General features: G+C 38.9%; 3 protein-coding genes across 3 annotated transcripts; 2 read left to right on the forward strand and 1 right to left on the reverse strand.

Annotated features, from left to right (window-relative positions):
* The first annotated feature begins 357 nt into the window (after window positions 1-357).
* LOC112568228 lies at window positions 358-3,144 on the forward strand. The gene is made up of 4 exons (XM_025245427.1): window positions 358-507; window positions 1,769-2,128; window positions 2,354-2,443; window positions 2,978-3,144. Exons 1-4 carry the CDS (start codon window positions 450-452, stop codon window positions 3,007-3,009), a joined length of 540 nt encoding a protein of 179 aa, XP_025101212.1. The 5' UTR covers window positions 358-449; the 3' UTR covers window positions 3,010-3,144.
* A 4,003-nt stretch (window positions 3,145-7,147) lies between these two features.
* LOC112569511 lies at window positions 7,148-14,163 on the forward strand. The gene is made up of 9 exons (XM_025247317.1): window positions 7,148-7,413; window positions 7,782-8,126; window positions 8,423-8,550; window positions 8,938-9,148; window positions 9,498-9,800; window positions 10,377-10,664; window positions 10,857-11,183; window positions 11,508-12,702; window positions 13,252-14,163. Exons 1-8 carry the CDS (start codon window positions 7,326-7,328, stop codon window positions 11,633-11,635), a joined length of 1,818 nt encoding a protein of 605 aa, XP_025103102.1. The 5' UTR covers window positions 7,148-7,325; the 3' UTR covers window positions 11,636-12,702; window positions 13,252-14,163.
* A 1,715-nt stretch (window positions 14,164-15,878) lies between these two features.
* On the reverse strand, window positions 15,879-21,514 carry LOC112569509. The gene is made up of 8 exons (XM_025247314.1): window positions 20,796-21,514; window positions 20,328-20,690; window positions 19,906-20,033; window positions 19,381-19,579; window positions 18,842-19,144; window positions 17,891-18,172; window positions 17,303-17,623; window positions 15,879-17,123 (listed from the first exon to the last, which is right to left on the reverse strand). Exons 1-8 carry the CDS (start codon window positions 20,848-20,850, stop codon window positions 16,888-16,890), a joined length of 1,887 nt encoding a protein of 628 aa, XP_025103099.1. The 5' UTR covers window positions 20,851-21,514; the 3' UTR covers window positions 15,879-16,887.
* Between the last annotated feature and the right edge of the window lie 177 nt (window positions 21,515-21,691).

The raw sequence follows: 21,691 nt of genomic DNA on the forward strand, positions 1-21,691 counted from the left end.
GAGGTTAGCGGATTAGATACAAGTGAACACGAGACTATAACAGAAGATGCTAGCGAGATGGAGGTTGGCGAGAATGCAGATAGCGATGGGTCATTGGGTGGGGGTCATCGAGGAAATGTGACACGTGGGGGAGTGTTTTAACCACTATGTTACCGGGCGCCCATTACTTGTTGACGCCTTTTAGTACAGTTGCCCGCGCACGAGGGCGATGCTTGAAAATAGGATGCAGTGATTGGCTGCTTGGTAGACTCGGCAGGTTCACCACATGCTTTCTTTGTTAGCGTTATGTGCTTTTATCATCTTTCCAAAACATTAATTTTACCTTTTTGTGCGGATGCTCCAAACTAATTTGCCATTTGCCGATAAAGGCGTTTAGAAGACTTGACTGTTTTGTCGACAACAAACCGACTCATCTGATGCATGACGGAGCTTCTTCACACTAGAAATTAATGTTTAAAACAATGACAACTTTTCATCTGCTTCTGAATTTCTACTTCTTACAGTCAGGTAATAGTTTCAAAAACTTTTTTATTTTAACTAAGGATACACCCCTTGCTTGATAACGTGATTATGATATTTACTCGAGGAAATGTAGTCCTTAGGGTAGTGCTGTTGTAACAATATGGTGGGTTTGTTTTGTTTTTTTTATATATAATAATTACTATAGTACTCGTAATATTAGGTCAGATGGCTTGGCTCATTTAATCACTTTGGTTGTTATGGGCTGGATAACAGGAACATTGACTAAATCCACGACCGATTCTGTCTGCTCAATCTGTTAGGTTGTCAGATCACATGTCAAATAAATTTCTTCCGTGTCGCAAAAAGCACATTTGCGTAAAATACATAAGCAAAATTGCTTACAAACACAGAGCCTGATCACATGGTAAGTGCTGTATATCAGATTAAGATTTATCCACCAACGAAGTCTTTTTCTGTCTAAACGAAAATTAAACAAAACGATTCCCCATAATGTGGAAAAAAGTAAAACCTTTTTTCTTTAGTCTGATCTTCAACAGTGGTAATAAACTTTATTCACGTATGCGCCAGAATTAGGTTATTGTAGTGGCTGCCAAAGCATGTGAGCACTGATCTTTGCATCAAAAAAAGCTTTTATGCTGGGTTTGGAATTCACATTTATCTTTCAAATAGAGTTACAAAACTAATCGACGACCATAACAAGAAGAAGGCATACTCTTCTGGTCTGCTTACCTCAGACAAAAAAAAAAATCCCACCCCCACTACCACCAAAAGTCACATCACACGAAAAGATCAATCACAAATAACACCCTTGTCAGCTTCAAGTAATAGAAACCAAACTTTTACCCAATCCAAAAATATCCCAAATATCATTTGCACAAAACAGCAAACAGCAGTGCCTGTGCAATATGACTTTCTTTGTGAAGCTCTCAGGCATTCTTCAAGGTCTATGAGACCTTGCTTAGGGAAGCTGGAGAAGTCATATGTGAATAAGGTCTATATACAGTTTGAAAATTGCAATCAGGCTAAATCTGAGTACTTGTGCATTACTGTAATTAGATCAAACAGACTTGAGCTGTAAGTTTACTCTCAGCCTTTGATCTCCTCCCTGATGAGTTGATATTAACAAATTTGTGCTTGCAGACCCCTTAAACTTGAGCGGTCTCATAATATTTCCGGCTTTGTCAAACTCTTACCTGTACTGCACGCATTTGTAATCTTACGTAAAAGGGATGTTCAATAAATGCTCATGATTGTTAATTTGTTTAATTTTTTTGTATTTTTTCAGTGCTGTCTATAGGAACGGAATACAGTTGTCCAAAATTTCAAATAGGCGTGAACCTCGTCACCTGTATGATTAATAAAACAGCAGTTGACAATGCAGCATGTCACTCCCGGCAGAACTATGTGACATTTGATAAGGGCGAAACTGTACTCTGCTTTGCACCTCGACCATCAACTTCTGGTTGTAGTACATCGCACAACACATCCTCTAACCCTTGTTGGTGTGTTGATTCAGGTCAAAACATTTTTACGTATACGATTTCATACGTGGCCACCTCGAGTGATGTGGGAGCAATTCTGGAATGCAAATATTGTATAACACCAAACCCGAACGGTCCTGCTGGCTGCAAAATTGACAGCTTGGGTTAGTGTCACATGTTTATTGAATTTGTTTGCCTAAGAGTGAGAGAGTGTGTGTTTGCTTGGGGGAGAGAACGTGTTTATATACCGGCTACTTGTTTTGGAATAAACCTGTGTAGTAGCATGTATGCACGTTTGTTAGAAGTGAAGTGGAAACATATGAGATAACATAAATATGTATGCACTGTCTAGTTATTAGAGTGTCTGATACTTTACTTGTCTCTCACAGATTCTGGAAATCAAGCGTCAAGAGCACATATGATTTATACGACTCCGGCATGGCTTCTTCCAGTTCTCTTGTCATTCAGCGACTTTTATGGTTAGTGCAGTTATTATAAGAACAGGTCGCATGAAGTTAAGATGGTTATGGAAATGATTGCCATGAGCATCTTTAATTTACTTTATGTTTTTGTTCACGGACTTCTGAGGTAAAATATGAGACCAAGCTTAAAGCGTTAGTCCTTGTGCTAATCCGTCAAATTTTTATCTTCGACTGTGTTCCTAAATCTCTAATATTCTAATTATGAAAACCCTCTCTCGTTCAAAATTTTTCTCTGTTTTCAGTCTATCTCTCTAGCTCTGTGTGAGAGAGAGAAAGAGAAGTTTTTTTCCATTTGTATTTATATCTTCCGACTTGAATAAGAAATGAGAACCCACCCAACTCTTAACATTATTAACATATGTTGCGCCTATAACTATATGATAATGTCAGTAATTTTCCGTCAGTCGTTTTCATAGTTACATTTATTAGGAATAGTTATCATAGCTTGTAAGTTTTTATCGCATTTGTATTATGATAAATGCTTTTGTAACAGGTACTTTTATATCTGTATATAATGTCATTTTTTTTCAGGAAGGGTCCGTTTTCCTCTGCTGCTGCTCTAGTACTTAAGAACCAACAATTGAAAAATTACAAAGTATATTCATGAACAGTCTAAGACTTCAGCTGACAGACTTTTACACTAACTCTTACTTGGACGAGTGATATGCAGCGATTTTAAATGTATGTATAAAACGGAAGCTTGTTCTTGTTATTTGGTTCCTCTTTGTGTTTTCTGTGTTTGATTTTATTCTTCTTTTAGTACGTTTGTTTATTCTTTTATAGTTCATATGTTATTTGTTTTCCTGTCCCTTGTATGCTGTCCATGTTCCTTAGGAGTGTGAGTATGCGCTTTACAAATTTTTGCATTTATTATGTAACGGATAAGTACTTAGTAGAGGGGGTTAGGAGGGAAGATCGACAACCGTGGTTGATCTGATCTAGCGTAGTGGGCTGGAAGTTGTTTGCCCTTGAGCAAATGACGTAAACTGGGACGTCAAAATAAGGTGACGTAAAAGATAGAGGAAAATAACGTTAGAGAAAAAACGGAAAGCAGAGAGCTAACGGCGGAACCGAAGTGAGAGCTGGTGGATTTTTCTCGGGACTTTCTCGCAACTGCTGCGACAGCGGAAAAAAGTATTACGGGAAGTAATACCGTGGGTAAACTACAGGTGGATGTACTTCACAGGTCGTGAGTCACTGTAGTCCGTGTTCACACCGTGGGGGAGCTCTGTGGCTTGGGCATCCCGCAGTACAGTTTCTTGGTGGGGCCAAGAAACCACACACTGGCGTGAGCGAGAAAACAACGGTCCCAGAACGGAAAAACTTGGTGTAAGACTGGTGCACCGACCTCCATCTGTCGCCTGGAAGGGACAGTTCTTAACAGCCAGAGAGTAAGCGCCGGTGGAGGAAAGGTTTCCTCCCGGCCTTCAGCTAATCTAACATCATCCTGCCAAACACCTAGGAGGCGGCCGCATGCGCAAGACCAAGACATTCTGCTTGTAAACTGTTGGTACTGTAAAAACCATTTATTTTCAATAATAAATAGACTTCGTGGAAAGAAGATCAGTGGGACTAATTAGAATAGAGGACTTGGGAGGGACTCAGAGACTTTAATATAAAAGGTTAATGTTTCATCAAGAACGAACATTTTGTTTTATTCTTCATCAGTGACAATATTTATGAGAGTCGATTTTATTGTTAACTTTAATAGTACGTGGGATGAATGATAACATATTGGTAATATATCTTGTGTGGCGAATGAAGGAGTGAATCTATGAGTGTGGATACTTTGCCTTTGTTTCATTTGACATTGTATTTGAATTGAATAATTATTCGTGCCTCTAAGAAGGTACGCCCACCCTCAAGCGATCAGGATATTTTGGTTTGTGGAAAGAATGCGCGTGTCCGCGGACGGTCCGTGACATATTATTATTAAAAGATTTTGCAGCTATTCTTTTCTCTTTTGTTAATGCTGTTTTCGCTAGCGACATTCATTTATATTTGGTAAAAACATATATAAAAAAATGGCGCTTGTCTCTGATATGAGATTCCTGTCAGCTGAAATCCCCTCTTGATAGTAGCAAGTAAAGATCAAGTGGGCAGAAAATTGCTTTTGCCTCTTTCGCTGTTGCTGTATCTTCACCAGCCAGAGATATATACGAATGAATCTCTCTCACTTGCTAATATCCCAGTACAATTAAAGGAATCATTATCGAATACTTTATTTAGCAATAATCTTTTGCATGGACTCAAAGCCAGCTTTTCTACAGACGGCAGCCGCATTGCCGACATCGGCAATAAGCACAGCAGCCCATGTTGAGCAGGATCTGGCACAGTGACACCAAAGATACTAAATGCAACAAAATGGATTTTAACACGACGGCTTCTGTGTAAACAGCGATGATCGCGCTGCGCTGAACGATATCTTCATGGTTGTCCATGGGACATATTTTTCTATCCCATCCCATGGCAATTTATGCCTGTCCCATCCCATCCCATGGGACGTTTCCCATGCGATTCCCATGGTAATAACATTCCTATGGACAACACTGGATATCTTGATTCAAGGGAGACAATTACATAAGTAGATAAGAGATTTTGTTTAATTTCCTCGTCTGGTACAAACACCATCAACAACAAGCTCGAAACCTTTACTAACCGATGCCTACGCCATATTCTGGGAATAAGATGGCCTGAAAAGCTCTCCAACAGCAGCCTGTGGAAAAGAACCAAGCAGAATGCCACTAGCCAGGACATCAAAAAGCGCCAATGGGGCTGGATAGGACACACCCTGCACAAACCAGCTGACGCCATTGCCAGGCAGGCACTTGACTGGAACCTTCAGGGGAAGAGGAGAGTTGGGAGACCAAAGCAGACTTGGAAAAGAACAGTAGAGAGAGGCAAAGGACATCGGGACCACAACTGAGGGGGGCTGCCTTATACCGGGTCCGATGGCGAGGTGTTGTTGCGGCCCTATCCTCCTCAAATGTACAACAAGGAATAAACTAACTCCTCGTCTAGTAAAAGTAAATTACAGTCGATTTATCTGTACACTATCATTGTGTGTGTATAAATTATATTTGAAGCGTTTCTTAAGTATGCCAGCAAACAAAAGGCAACAAGCCTACATCACTAGATGTTTGAAGAATGTTTACATTGATCTTTTTATAATATTATGTTTTTTTTTAAAATTTGTGTTTGTATCCCTCTGTCACAGTCAGTCGCGTTCCCACAAACGCCAGGGCATTTGCGCGTTCTTTTCTACACAAACATCTCTACCTCTTTTGTAGGCCTGTATATATTTAATGACTTTAATAACAATACACAATAAATGTTGAAGAGGATTTCCTAGTAAACATACATCAGTTAATCATTACTACTATCTAAGATATATTAATATTACTTATTAATGATCTCTAAATCTAAACTCAGTCCTGACAGAAAGTTCCTTTCGTGATGTTTAACTTAAGAATAATGAAGTGTAGAGTTCGGCACAACACTGCTTTCACTGTATCAACTGTCTCTGGGGACTAATTTCCATATATATATATCATCCACACTCACAACTTATCTTAACAGTTTCACAAACCAAACACAACTGACGTCAGGCGTTATACACTGAATGACACTGTCATTGGGGACGAGTGACAGCACAACTCAACATATCAAACGTTGTCTTCCTGGACCATATGCTCCATGATACCAATAAAATAAACAATTCACAAAACAAAACAACACAAAAACTCTTCGTGGCATCTGCCAGGCCCATCAGTCCGTGGCATTAGCCAGACCCAAACACGGCCCATCTCAAGGCCTTTCACTCCATGGCCCATCTCCCGGCACTGTAGACTGCGCCTGTTGACATTTACAAACGAGAACAAAATTACTCATTCATATCTATCGAAAAAAATACATAAAAAATTCAACGTCCAAAAACCCGAGATGTACAAAAATACAATCACCGCACCTCAGCCGGCAGACGCAGTCTCCTTTCCCCCCCCACAAGTAGTGTCTCGGCACTCAACGTGTCTCCTCGGGAAGTGAAGCGCTGGCCCGCAACAGTTAATTTAAATCGTCTTACCCTTATCTTGTTCCATTCTATAAAATAAAAAAATAAAAAGTCATTCAGCAAGTGGGCTCAGCTACTATCGCTGTGTTGGCGGTTATCCCTATGTGACACCTTCGTAGACCCAGTGTGTCATTAGTAAGAGTGCTATAACATGGAAAATGAAAGAGAAATAAAAACACTATTTACAGGCATAGACAGACTGGGATAGGTATGGAAACCGAAACTACATTTCTGTTTTTATTTACATAAAAATTTAACTAACACATATGCACATTCATATATGCATATACACATTCAATACACACATTATCATATTCTTTGCTGACTGAAATCTCAGGTCTTTTTTTCTGGAAGGATATCTTTTCTGATGTGGCAGGTGGTGGTGGACGGGGAACGTCAAAAATTGATGGCACAGCACACCAAATCAGCTTATTACTGTTAGCCACATTCATAAATTGTTAGTCCACCAGATAACCAGAGCACAGGTAGTAGCCAGGCTTGGACAGCAGTATTACATCTTTTCTGTGCAAATCTTCATTCTGATTTGCTGCCAGCTAACTGAAGATGGGATCTGGTTTTTCTGCTCCTACCTACAGTATGTAAGCTACGAGGGAACAGCTATAGTTTACATTTCCTCGTATGCGCGTATTTGCTCGTATGCGCGCTCCACTTTCGGTATTGCTCGGCTTTTCGACCAGTATAGAACAAATGTGACAAGAGGCAGTTTACGAAATGTATACAACTGTATAGGCGCTTGGCCAGGACGTGTCGCTAGCAGCTGCTGTTAGTCTTCTTGCCCCAGGAACAAGAATGTACTTCTGTGACTTGTGTGAGGTCGTGAAACCACAGATGTGGACAGTATGGACAGCACCTGTCTTGTTTTTTGTTGTTATCACAGGTAAGCGTGTGATCAACATTATTATAACATGTGTAGCTGTTGTGCTAGCACAAAGGTGAGATGTTTGAGAAACATAAAAAGAAGGCATGGTGACAACAGTCTTTAAAGATAGTTCTAGTTTTTTTTTTTCATACGTGTGTGTATACCATAATGGCAAAAAGCCATATGCGAATAGTTTCTTCGAAGTTGATCTTCGAGAAAAAAAATTTAAGTACATGTATTTAATAAATAAAAAGAACTTGCTTCAAGTATCCAGTTTGGTTTCTCTCTCTCTATATATATATAAGAGAAAGAATGATTTTAAAGAATAATTTCTGTGTATGAAATGAATCTGAACCTTGAGATTATTGTAAAGCTGTTATTTTCAGGTGTAAACATTTCTCCCTGTGATGACAACGGTATGAGAGAAGTACTAGTTGACCAAGACACTGTCTTCACTTGCACGGCTGAGGGACAAGTCGAGTGGAGATTTGAATACAGTTTATACAGTCAAACCGTTTTGTTAGCAAAATGTGAAAGTACTTGCGAAGAGCTAAATAGTTTCAACAATCTGTTTAAAGCCAGTATATTAGAAGCTCGCCATTCAAGTTCTATGACCATCAGAGCTCGTAAACATCGGAGCATCGTCCATTTGACGAACGGCAGTCTTCTGTGTTATCGTATGAATGGCTCAGTGCAAGTGGCATCAGCTCGCTGTACACTCCACTATGTGTGTAAGCACTACTGCAGATTTTCTTTATTTATTCATCTAGGACATTCGTTTAGGTCTTTCAAAGTTAAGCTGCTATTATTTTGGAGTGCTTTATTGGATCTCGTGTCTGTTGTTCTTTGTGTAAGTATGTTTCATGGATGATATCATTGTTTGTTTCACAAAAAACTGGCTAAAACACAAACAGTTTTAAAACTATGTCCTCAATAAATTCGCATAGCCTTTTAGATAGCATGTGTTGCCTGCACTTCTACCTTTTTGGTTGTCGTTTTGTCCTGTACAATAATCAGTCATTTACAGATCCACCAGAGGACGTGTCATGTACGGCAGTTACTACGTCCTGGGCCGTGACTGTGTCCTGCTACGTCGCCAGTGTCTACTCCTCACGTAGACTGTACACGTGTCAGCTTTACAGGCTAAACCAGGCAGTCAGTGTTAAGAGTTACATTGATACTTTTTGAAATAAGGAGAAATAGAGATACGCAAATTAAATACAGTTTGGATGCTGTGTGTCCGATTTATAATGCGCATTAACATATCTCCAAATAAAACCTTAAACACAGTTGATGTGAAATAACAAAAGAGCTTTTTTATTTTAGAAATACAAGAGTAGTCTATGGCTATGTTAAATAATCTCAATAGTTTAAAGTACCAAGCAATCGTTTCTTTGTGGAATCGACTTTTTTCGATGTTTGCCTTCAACTTATTTATTTATTTTGCATTTACAAAATACGTTCGCGTTTTGTTTCCTTGTTTCCGTCAAAATTGTATTTTTATTCTTCTCTGCTCATACTCTCATGGTTCCTCTATTACAGTCACAAAACAAAAGCTTGGAAACAGTCGCAATGCTGACCTCACCAACCAGCGAGTATATAGGAGAGAAAGAAGTGAAGGTTTCAGGTGTTTGTCAGTTCATCACCACACTGCCAACAGAGGAAGGACACTACTCTTTCCGTGTCTCTGTTTCGCCAGGTGGACGGACGTACTATGCAAACTTTCCAGATAAATACAACTGGACTACAACTGGTAAAAAAGAGCAGTCATTTTAAAAGAACATTTAGTGGCTGTTAGCTACACTGATCGACTCTCGCTATCTTTTTCTCATTGCCTCTCTCTCTCTCTAGTTCTGTACCTCTTTTCTCGCATGGTGTTTATGAAAGAAATGTACATTTTTTAAAATGACCGATGAACCTTGGATCCTGCCCTTCTGTGTAAGTGTGCACGCGCGGTAGCATGTTCACGTCTTTGTTATCTTCTTCTTCTTAAAACCACGAGAACATATATATATATCCACACACCAGCTTTTTCGTGTACTTCAATCAATGCAAAGCAGAGCTTCCAGTCTATAAATAAGATTCTGCGTTTTCCTGTGCAGAACGCCCTTCTTTACCCAGGGTGTCTTGTGGTCCACAACAATACTTGTTAGAGACTACAAGCGCCACCTGTACCTGTAAAACCTCTTCTCTGGGCCATCCTGCAGGTTACTTGATATGGATCATAGGTGATCAGAGATACATGGAGACAACAGCCTCTGAAGGCCAACAAAATCTCGCATCACACGAACTACATCATACGCATTTCTTCACTCAAGCAGACCATGGAAGAACCTGGTTCAGATGTGATGTGGTCTGGGGACTGGAGAAGATACATGGAGAAAACTGCATTGTGAATGTGGGATGTATGTAAACAATCTAATCCAAATTTTATAGTCTCTAACTACACTTGAAACTCCTTCCAGTCTGTATGCATGCGTCCTAATACATTTACACGAATTTGCGTACATGAAATCCAAACACATGGGTATACATTAATTCCTCAACTGTTTACTCGTGTGTGGCTAGCAGCTATTTTATAAACTTGTGAATGTTCTTTTATGGCGCAGTGACAAATATTGACCTGGAAGTAGAGGGATTATAGACATATGAATAAGAAATGTGAAAGAAGTATAACAATCCCAGAATTGACTGTTATGTTATTGATTGTTACTCTATGATGAGTAGACCTGTATCACGTATTTTCTTGATCATTTTCTATCATTATATGAATATGAAAATTTTGGTACGTCCTTTCCATGGTAAATGATGTAAAATAGAGGGTCATCGTTGCTCTAATTTTTCAGAATATCTCAAGCAATATCTACATTAATAAATCGCCTCTTTGCCAACGATTCAAATAAAGAAAATGTCTACATCATAAAACTTTGGGTGAAACAGCAAATTATGAATTTCCTAAGGTATGTGATCTTATTTTATAGACGCTGCCAGACCAGCACAGTTTGTACTCAACGGCAACAAGCAAAATCAAACAGTGAATAAAGGACAACAAGTAAACATTTTGTGTAAATCTGACGGTCGGCCCACACCACACATCTCCATCTATAGCAATGACAACAACTCTGTTATCGTTAAAGGCTTGTCTATTATCAACTACACCCTCATCGCTCGCTGTGAGGACACGGCCACCTACACGTGCTCCGCGTGGAACGAGTTTTCACGTCAGTCAGGCGTGACCTCCTCCGTCAGTCTTGACCTCAACGTCCGGTGTAAGTGGAAGATTCTTTTGTAGGTCGTTTCTTCTGATTCCTAGTCGAAACTTTCCAGCAATATACGTCTCATTCTCATAAACCTTACACACACTCACACACGGCTTCATTTTTCATTTAATTTATTTATTTGTTTGTATGTGTTGTGTTTTGTGATTTCTTTGTTTTCTTTGTTATATGTGTCTTTAACAGGCAAGCCTCGAAGTCACTCGTCTACACGACTTGGATTTCACATGATGAACCACCAAACGGAAATGAACTTTGACATAATAGCTTACCCCGTACCACACGAGTATCACGTGTGGTTGATAAAATCACCAATAAACAACAGTGAAGATGCCCACATTGAAGGTAAAGACACCATGGTAAACATCACCTGTCAGTCTGGTGTATTTCGCCGTTACCTGTCCACATGCTCTCTGAGAGTCGTCAACATCAATTCCCTGACAACAGGCTCCTACAAGGTGCAGGTCATTAACGAGGCTGGTGACGAGAACTTCACTGTCACAATAGACTTCAGTGAGTAAATACAAGAGATGCCTGTCACAATTTCTTCTGCATGGTACTGTTTTATCTGGGACCAGCAGTGACTTCAAAGAACGCAGAAAATAACGATAAAAATCAAACATATTCTTGAGCAACATTTATCTTCCAGAGACCTTTACTTAGAGGAATACTACTGCAAAACTTAGTGAATCGTACAAGCGGTGTGGATTTGAACAAAAGCCACACAAACACACACGTCACATTCTGCTTTCTTTCTGCATTGTAAATATAATTGTGCACATTAATGGCAAGTGAATATAATTAGTTATTAGTTTATAATTTATATTTTTCTTCTAGATGTCGCCAAAGACCTGGAATCATATTACCCGGCCGTTACTAGTGTGTGTGTCGTCGTGTTTATCTTCACGATTGCTGCTATCATTGTCTTACTTAAGAAAAAGAAGGAAAGCAAAGGTAAGCTATAGATAGCCTCTTCTAATTAAAGGAAAGTGTTACCGAATTATTTACTCAGATAAATGTAAATGTCATGCTTATTTTTCTATTATAATTTTATATTCTATATTTTAAAGCTTTTTATTAGCCTCCCACTGTATAACCTTCTGATAAAGCTTAACAGGATGATGTCCACTTAACATTAACCATATCCGAGAATATCTTATAAGACTTTTTTGGTTATGGCTTTATTATTTGTCACAATCTGCCAAGTTTTGTTGCTAGTCTGCGCAAAACTGAGAAGCGAGTAATAAAAATTAATGGCGATCGCTTTAAATATCCGGAACATAGACTTTAATCAACCAGGCGTGTAAAGACTCCAGACAGTCGTGTTGGGGTTCAAACTTCTTGCTGGTGATAGAAGGGAAGCATCATTCACTTGTACAGAGCAATATTTGCCATGATGTCCAAAGGAAGTTCTTATCCCCCAGAACTGCTTTGACATACTAGCTTCCCAGACCTAACCCTTACAATAATACTCAGGATTCACATCTTCAAAGCAGAGATAGCCTCCGACGCTTCACAGCCGAATCCCTGTCAGACAAGACAAAAAAGAAGGGAAACCCTCGTCCCTCCATAACGATGACACAAATGTGCCAAAGCAGGTAAGAGTAAATTTAGTTTTGTATGTTATCGTGCTGGAAAAGACAAGGATACAGGATCAGTAAATCTTATGAGATGATGTTTGAACGTCGTTTGCCTCTTTTTTTGGTTGCATCATTCATTTATTCGTTTCTTTCTTTCCTTTTATGAAACGCGAGTGAATGTGTTGTAAAGAAAATATTAAGGTCGTGTAAAAAATGACGGCTTTGTTGCTTTTTCTCTGATACTTTCATTGCATAGAACTGGTGGACATTCCATGTGTGGACTGCACAGCCACAGAGTAGTTTACATATTTTAGAAAGGTTTTTATAGTCTTAACCACCTCCTTGTTAATATTGTGACTATAATTATCATTCTTTGATACTTTGTTGACCAACTTTAAACTGATTTCTCTGCGTGCAGGTCGAAGGAAAGAGAACAGTTTAGTCAGTGAGAAGTAAGTGAAAACGGACAATAGGTGAATAAATAAATCTTTGAGGGAATCCTAGCATCTGGGTCGAACAAAAGAACATCCTTATGATCAAAACCGAAAGTTAATTTTTCAAGAAAATAATCAAAAAATGTATTTATGCATAGATATTAAATTTGACAATGTTGCACACAATCGGAAAAAGTCTCAGACGCATTTTCTTGCTCAGAGCAGGTGTCCACACTGGGTTCACAGTGTACCCACATGTACACGACAGAATAATTTCTTGCTTCAGACATTCTCAGTTGTTTCAAACCTCCAAACGCTCTCTCCGAGAGTCTATTGCTGATCATGTAGTATTAGGCAGCTTGTGTTTTCTTCTATCTCTTTTTTCCTCCCCATCAAAATCTGTCTGTTAATTTAAAATCGTTCACACTGATAGACTGACAAAAAAAACTGCAAGCTGAACGGAATGAACATTTGACGAAATGTAAATGGGGGAAAATTCACACAAAGTAATTTTTTTACAGACAATGTAATAGCCTTCATTTAGCCGAGTGCCTGAATACTGTGCAGCACAAGATGACGAGGCTAAAAGTGGATGTCCGCAGTCCAGTCTCACCTTTCCATATTCTTGTTGAGGGCAGATGGTTCAGCTTGGCCGGACTTCTTTCCCATCTTTGACTGTCAGTGATATCGCCCACCGCCCACGCACGTGAAGACAGAATACAGCACGATTTGCCTGATGGGAACACATTTGTGATCATGCATCTGTTTGTGTGTGTGTGTGTGTTCCTGCATGTCATAGCGCCATTAACTAGTAAGAGTACAGTTCATAAGAGACTTTCTGAGTGTCATTAACCAGTTATAAAATTAAGCATGAGGTGCTACTTCAGGGAAATGATCATTCAAGGAAATCACTAGCATGTAAGATTTATATGCAGATCAGGTTTTAAAAAAACATGTTTTCTATTTAGTCATTCAACATAATTGCTATTATGCATTTTAGCAAATTTTCAGTCGGACCCACATGACAGACATTATTTAGAAGCATGTCAGTCAGTGTGGAAGTGTGAGCTGTGACATTTTAGAATACTTGATTGCTACAGAACAGGCACTGAATGTTAAAGCTTTCGATCCAGTTCATCACAAAACCTCTTTAGAATGGCTTAACCCAACTTTAGTCGGCTTTTCATTTGTCAGGTCAGGCTCGAAAGTAGTGAATATGTACAGTGAATTTTCAAACCGTGCTAAAGTCACATGCTGGATTAATCTTCAGGTTCTTCCTTAAGATTATTTAAAGCTGATGAGTTGTGCTCATGGTGTCTGGTATTTATCTGCTCCATCGTGAAATAGGATTGGAATCTAATTATTCTCTTCTTGTTAACAGTCAAACAGAGAGAAGCTTTACATACCACTTAATCACAGAAATCATATACTTTTAGAGTTATCAATGATAACAATAAAAGCATGTTGTCAAGTATCGTATATCTGAGAAGTGTACCTATGTCTGGTTTTATTTGTTTTGTTGAATCTGCTCTTCAAGACCTCGGTCTGAGTCTTTGCACCAACAGACCTTCCTCTCCTCCTCCTACTCCTCCTCCTCCTCCTCCTCCTCATCATCATCATCATCATCATCATCATCAATCAATCAATCAGGTCCTCAAGAATTCAAGAACCGTGGAGTCAAGAGGTCAAAGGTCATGTTGTGCTAGGATGTTAGTTACGACCATGGATGTGTATAGGTGGACTTCTGTCTGCCTCCCAAGATCATCTCAGCCCCTTGAGAAGTTTCCCCGCTGTTAGTCTCGGCGAGCCGTAACAAAGAATGTGAATAAACAGGAAGCTTTGTCATCTAATGCCGCGTTTTAGTAGTTGTTTACTGGAAAACATCGTACGCCAGCAGTTCAGTAATAATTATAAGTTCGTGGTACGAATGTACAAGGGAAGGAACTGCGCTTCGCGGAATGGAAGTATGAAAGAGTAACAAACCATCTCCCTTGACATTTGTTGACTTGGTGTTTACATTCTACAACAAAGAAGCTGTTCTCTCCTTTTCTTGTGTGATTTATGTCTCTTCTGCGTGTGTCTCTTATTTGCATTTTTCACCAACTTCTATTTCTCTGATTGTCAATCTTCTTTTTTTGTATACTTCTGCGACTGATGACAGTGCCTTTGACTTCATCTTGAAATTGGGGCTGACTGACTAACTGCTGTATTATTTAATATTTTCAACACCCTTTTATATCTCACGTGCCAGATATAAGACATTCACTACAGGACTGATCAGACAGCTTTACATCCAGCAGCAGCTAAGGGAGGGAAGTCACATAACTACTTTTCAAATGCATAGACATAAGCGGAGTTACATATCTTGAATAGTTTATACCTTCTCTGCTCCTAAAATTCACCCTAAGTAGTTGTCTCCATTCCCAAATAATAAACGGTTCACATTTGCTCCACTGTCGAGAGTAATAAACATGATATGGCTTCTTTGGTGCCCAAGACATTTCTGTTCCTTTCTGCCCTGCTCTTCTGAATGTAAATACGTAAAAAAAATTATTTCAGGTCGATTACATCCCTTTAATAAAAGGCGCAAATAAGGCAAATTTAATTAGTTCTTAAAAAATACGTTAATTTAGAAAGTCAAGTTAAGGCACAATCTTTTCTTTCGTTTTCAGCTATTCAGTAAATTCTGCCTCCTGTTGCTCTTGCCAGGTATATCTAACCTCATCTTCTAAGTTAATGGTTGTATTTATTATGTCACTACAGTTGGTACATGGATGTTTCAACAGTGTGATAACAATGAGGAAATGGCCTGATTCCTTCTTATTGACCCATAATTAGGTTAAATATTGAGCTTGGTCAGAGAAAATAATGCACAGTACTTCTGCTATCCTCTCCTTATGCGTGTAAGTATGAGCTCTACAAATTTTGCATTTATCATTATTATTTTTCATCAACAGTTAATCTACCGTTAACGATAAAAATGTCAAATTCCTTGCCGAGCTTTATTTACGTCTGTATCTTGTTAAAAAATACTACTTTCATGTCACATTAAAGTTCTTTAAAATGTGCTTTGTATCTGTCTGTATGTGTGTGTGTGAGAGAGAGAGAGTGAGTTTGTGTTTTGTTGGTGAAAGACAGGTATCTGTACTTGATCAGTTTTCTCTCTCTCACACACACACACACATATAGACATTTTACAAGTGTTTTTATTGAACAGCTAAGTGGTGGGCGTAAAATCATTTCTTAATGAAGTAAGCTTTAGTTGGTGACACTTATCTTGACGACACCGTCTGTGAATCATCTGAAGCCACAGAGGTGAACACTTCTCACCCAGCGCCTACAGACCGAGGGTCTTCGGTTCTCATCTGTTGGACATGGTAAGAAGCTGTAGGGCTGCATTGGTTAGCCCTTTGTTTGTTACTAAAAGAGCAATAAACATCCAGCATTTAAGGGACTTGCTCTTTGTCAGACTTCAGTGTGAACCGGAGGAATGTTCTTCCCACGAGCAAGCTTAAAATGTGTGGCTGTATGTTCCAACAACAATCGCAGAAAACATCAGACGTGTCTACACCCGTAGAAAAATTCCGCGCCTCTGTGTGATACACAGCCTCCGCAGCACAAATATTACTAAAAAGATGTCTTCTGGTGATCATATCATTTTATGTATCTTCTAGGCTAGCAACTAACTAAAAAGACAAACATGGTATCAAAGCCGATATCGAGACATTTCTACCTTAAGTACAGAAATGGCGATGTTGAAATAAATAAAATATATAAATATTTGTTCCATTGTAGAGCCACCCAAGAAAAATTTGTCAGAACTGACCAGCATAGCCAGTATTTGTCTCCCTTTACTAGGTCTACAGCAGGTCTAAACAAGGCAAAGTGCAGAAGGTTCAGGCCTCCAGTGAGCCCAACATTTCCACTGCAGTGGTAAACACGTTTGTTGACATGTCCTCCTGATTGTTCGCAAAACTATTGGTTTCCTGTCACCTTCACACACAACTTTACCGATCTTAATTAAACTTTTGACGATATTTCGTAGGCATTATAAATTTAAATGAGTTACATTTGTTCATTCGAAACAAATAATAAAATATTGGGACCTAAAGTGTGAATCTGCATTTTGATGACAAGGGGTTGGACAAAAGTATGAGAATAATATGCGAGATAAAAATAGAAGAGAGCTTGTAAGGGCTTAGTTCAGTTTGGTTTAATGTTTCTCATTATAGAAAACCATACAAATGGAAAGGCACTAGCTTTGAGAATTTTTCTTCTGACTTTCAAACTTACATTTAAACGATTAAACTTTTTACAGTTTTCTTTACCTTTTATCTTGTTCCTGATTACGACAATGAGTACAGAAGCCAAGATAACAACTCCAGCTAGAGTCACCAACATGAAGAAATTGTTTTGTGGTAAAACAGTGTCTTCTTCGACTGAAAAACAAACAGAACAAATAAGAAAAGTCAATCAGTTAATATTTTTAAGTATACGTGGAGACGTTAACAAAAGGAGGACTACTACTAAAACGAATTTAAAAGGTTACCAGTAATTTTTCTCTTCCTTCACTGTCAAGCAATTGTACCTTTCACTTCAATAGCAACAGATACTTAACTGAGCTGAATGGTGAGGTTCTCAATACCATAATCATTGATGAGTTGCACCTTGTACATGCCAGTCCTTGACAGGGAGTAATTGCTGAAGACAGTTAAAGTACATCTGGATATATAACGGTGCTTACTGTCAGATTTACAGGAAACATTTGCATCTGAAATTTGAACATAAGAAAATATACTGCTGTGGTTTAATGGTTTTGCCAACCACACACCAGCCCCAGAAGGTACCGGGAAGGCGATCACATCAAAAGTCAGCTCATCTCTCTCGTGTTTGACATAAATATTGATAACATTTGTGGATGACACGCTCCGAGGTTTACCTGCAACATTAGAAAATGGCAAAACTCACATCAAGTATCTTCCTTGATTAAACACTAGTAAATGATAACAGTAAAATGTAATGTCTGTTTAATATTTAATAAAACATAAACACAAACTGTTATTGTTAAGTAAATGAAATATGCATTGACAGGGAGTAGGGGTTAAAGGATGGACTTAATAACATTTATCGGTGTTGTGGTGTGGAAAGAACAAACACGTTTTCGGAAAAATGTTTTGACATGTGTCAGCTAAATGCTACTACTTACATCCAGTATCAAGCTGGATGCTGAGCGAGGTAGTCACGTGATGTGAAAACTCATTCCACGCGGAGCACGTGTAAGTGGCGGTGTCCTCACAGCGAGCGATGAAAGTGTAGTTGATAACAGACGAGCCTCTAAATATAACCCTGTCATTGTCATTATTATAGATGGAGATGTTAGGTGTGGGTCGGCCGTCCGATTCGCATCTCAGGTGAACTTGGTCTTTCTCCATGACTGTCACGTGACGCTCACGACCGTTGAGAAAAATTCGTGACGTCTTGGGTGCATCTGTAAAAGCATAATAAAGAGTAAATAAAACAAATGTATATCAGAGTCAGTGTAATATTGATAATGATTTGTGTTTCTTTGTTTTGTTTTTAGAATAGATCATAACTTCTTTCATAACAAAGTACTTGTACATTACAAAGGCTATTGCATTGCAGTTTACAATAACTGCACATACATGCATTCGGTCATCTACACTTTCGGGAAGCTTTTGAAGTTTCTTGCATGGTGAAAAGGGCATTCAATTCTATTTATTTATTTAAATCTTAAATAGATCAGTATTATCTATAATATCTAAAAGAAAGAATTAGAGATTTGCAACGAGTTATTAATTTCTTCTTTGGTAATTATTGGAATCAAACCCTACAACACCTGGAGCACAAAATACTGCAAAAAAATTTAAATAAAACAATTATAAGGCCATTATTTTTTTTTAATTTGTGCATGTCATTGACAGAACAGTCACAGTTTTTCTAGGGATGGTAACTTTGATGCTTAGCAGATTTTATTTTTTTGTAAGTAATCATGTGACCTATGCTTCTGAGCAAATTTACTCAAAAGTCGTCTCATAGTGCGATGTTGAATTTACTCTCTGCTAAACCGCCGTCAGGATTAGCTTTCTTTGTATTCTAACAATGTTTAAAAATGAATCAAGAATTTTTTTTTACTTACGACCTACACTAGCAGTATAGTTCTGCCCGGGTATCGCATATTGTCCCCAAATGATGTCGCATCTCACCCAAGCTTTTCCATGGTCTGACAGAGTGAAGGACTGGCTATAGTGTAGTTCGTTTGGAGTTGACAATTGTTGTCGTTTCATGATTGACCCCTGCTGGGTCGTGTCTTTACCTGCGACCCACGCCAGGTACCCTGCAGGTTGTCCAACACTTGCAGCTTTACAGGTACACGTGACATTAGTGTTTTCTAACACGTGGGGCTGTGGACTGCAAGATACAATCGGTGACTTGGGCCTCTCTAAAGGAAAAAGGTAATTTTTTTTAGAATTTGTGTATAAACATAATATATCTATTAAAATACAACCATATTAGTGTATCGTTTGTAGATCTTATAAGAGAACAGTGTGTGTGTGTGTGAGAGTGAGGCAGATATACAGACAGAGGGAGGGAGAGGTTAACTTGCTTTTGTTTGTGTTGATGATTTATGATTTTTGTTGAATGTAACTTTAAAGACAAATATGTACATTTCATTACCGATTGCCACTAACTTGTCTTCGACACTTAGTGTTCGTCCACCTGGTGAGACAGAAACAAAGAACCCATAGTTTCCTTCTTCTGCTGGGAGTGTTGTGTTGAACTGACAGAAGCTTGAGACCTTGACTTCACTCTTAGTAATCTTTTCATTGTTAGGTGATGTTACCATGGTAACGGTTTCCAGTGTTTTGTTTTCTGACTGTACGAAATATAAAAAAAATAATAGAAACAATAAAGCACTACAACAACAAGAGTCCAAGTCTTAATCAGTAATTCAGTAATTAGAATGCAGAAATAAAAATAAGAATCTCTATTTCTTCCTGTTTGGGTTAGCCTAAGAGCACAAATATATTTAAATATGCATTGCACATATTATAAATTAGAGACTTGAACGGGGTTCTAGCTTTAAATAAAGAGCGACTCGTGAGCTGATTTAAAGCCACAACGTATTTTACATATGAGAGCAAGTTATACCAATAAGACAGAATGACCAGCCATGACCCCGTTTTTGTAATGGGGACTTACCGCATTTTTACTTCGAATTAGCTGACACTTGTACCGTCTCCGGGAAGAGTAGACACTGCCAATGACACATGACACATGGACAGAGAACGAGGAGTTGACTGCAGTGCATGAAATGTTCTTTGGTGGGTCTGTTAAAAGACAATAGACTGACATTTGCATTTCCATTCCGTGCATTCTAGTTTTATATAGAGTTTATTGTAATCATGTAGCATTTTGCTACAGCAATCGAAAGTGTCTAATAATCATCAAAGGTGATAAGCATCCATCAGGTATCCATTCCCTCCAGGCTGATAGACTGAGGAAATTTTACTGCGCTACACGGGTATCGAACCAGATTGCCTCTCACTTTGGACACCAGTATTTTAACTACTCACTATCCGCTGCCCTATTTGTTTATCTCTTTCTATGTGTGTGTTACTTACCCACATAGTCAAGCCCACAGCCAGCTGACATGTTATCGGCATCGCGACGAGTACACTCCAGACTGCCGTTGAGAAAGTGGACATTGTTATACAACCTTGTGTTATTCACGGTGTTGACGATGATAGATGTCGTGTTGTTATTTATGACAGCGGCGGTAAACAGCCCATCAAAGCTGTTCATCAGAACAAACATGTCGCCTGTTGCTAACACCGCTGAAGTCATTCGGTTTTCTCCCTTTGTCCTCCAATCGTAATAATGTAGTCGCCATTCTACTGGCCCCTCAGATGTGCAGGTGAAACGAGTTTCGTGACCAGCCAGGACCTCCTGCACACCTTCACTACCACAGGGTGAGAGAAGGACACCTGTAACACACCAAGATTAGACATGCACAGCTCTGTACAAAACTATTTATGTAATTTATAGAGGAACCATAACTCGTCAGTATCTTAGCAGTGTAGTGGATTCACCTTTGATGATTGGCAGATCAAGAATGAGAAGAAGAGTGCCGACAATCCACAGCATCCTCCAGTTAGTGCTTTACGACACCTCGCGCATCTTTCTGACTACATGAGGATCCCATTTCTTTCAGTTGATACCATGCATATCAAACTCAACCAGGAGACTCACAATGTGTCTACACATTTTTTAGACAGCTTCTCCATATGAGAGAAACATTTCCTTCTTCCCTGCTTATTCGCGGTTCGCGATGGGTCCGTGAAGGCGCAGACTGTTTTAATGAATCTCTAACCCGAAAGTACACAAACTGTTGCACACTGCGAGTCTGTTCTTCGAACCGAGAGGAACAGAAAACAGGAAAAGTTTAAAATCTCGCCACAGTTTAATGCCTTTTCAATGTTTATCTGCTGTCAGGATTAATAACACTATTCCCATAAACCTTATGTGACACAGAACATTGCTTGTAATCAAACATATCAGACAGTGTTGTAGAATTTTGCCAGGTCAATGCAGGTCAGCTTGCTGGATATGAGTGGACTGCTGATGATATCCCCGACTTTCAACTTCTCAAATTTTATGTTGACCCCAAACAAACACGTTTCTCAGCATGTAGTCCAAAAGTTTGTCTACTAGGGAAGGATGTGGAAAAACAGTATTTTAACTGAAGACAGCAACTGTGGCAAACGTCCTCAAAACATCCGTTTCTTACTCGTATGCATCATCTGCAGCCTGTGTGAGCCCTGAAGTCACTTCGTAACACACTTGATAAAACAAAAAAAATTCAGTATCTTTTGAAATTCCACTTTTAATAAAAATAAAGAAACTAACTACGGAACTCGTTAGGACAAATCGGTTTTCTGCAGTTATCTTTCTTGGCATTGATTAGTCAGTAATTTGCAACTTCACT

The sequence above is a fragment of the Pomacea canaliculata genome, linkage group LG7 (genome assembly GCF_003073045.1).
Source record: "Pomacea canaliculata isolate SZHN2017 linkage group LG7, ASM307304v1, whole genome shotgun sequence".
Lineage (NCBI taxonomy): Eukaryota > Metazoa > Mollusca > Gastropoda > Architaenioglossa > Ampullariidae > Pomacea > Pomacea canaliculata.

What these genes read in the sequence shown, in the direction of transcription:
- LOC112569509 (XM_025247314.1), bottom strand. Translation starts at nt 20,850, where the DNA reads ATGCTGTGGATTGTCGGCACTCTTCTTCTCATTCTTGATCTGCCAATC. An exon ending in AGACAAGTTAGTGGCAATCG is followed by an intron (nt 19,145 to 19,380) that starts GTAATGAAATGT and finishes TTTTTCCTTTAG; the next exon opens with AGAGGCCCAAGTCACCGATT. An exon ending in CATCCAGCTTGATACTGGAT is followed by an intron (nt 17,624 to 17,890) that starts GTAAGTAGTAGC and finishes CTAATGTTGCAG; the next exon opens with GTAAACCTCGGAGCGTGTCA.
- LOC112569511 (XM_025247317.1), top strand. Translation starts at nt 7,326, where the DNA reads ATGTACTTCTGTGACTTGTGTGAGGTCGTGAAACCACAGATGTGGACA. An exon ending in GTTTTTTGTTGTTATCACAG is followed by an intron (nt 7,414 to 7,781) that starts GTAAGCGTGTGA and finishes TGTTATTTTCAG; the next exon opens with GTGTAAACATTTCTCCCTGT. An exon ending in TCTTGACCTCAACGTCCGGT is followed by an intron (nt 10,665 to 10,856) that starts GTAAGTGGAAGA and finishes TGTCTTTAACAG; the next exon opens with GCAAGCCTCGAAGTCACTCG.
- LOC112568228 (XM_025245427.1), top strand. Translation starts at nt 450, where the DNA reads ATGTTTAAAACAATGACAACTTTTCATCTGCTTCTGAATTTCTACTTC. An exon ending in TTTCTACTTCTTACAGTCAG is followed by an intron (nt 508 to 1,768) that starts GTAATAGTTTCA and finishes GTATTTTTTCAG; the next exon opens with TGCTGTCTATAGGAACGGAA. An exon ending in GTCATTCAGCGACTTTTATG is followed by an intron (nt 2,444 to 2,977) that starts GTTAGTGCAGTT and finishes ATTTTTTTTCAG; the next exon opens with GAAGGGTCCGTTTTCCTCTG.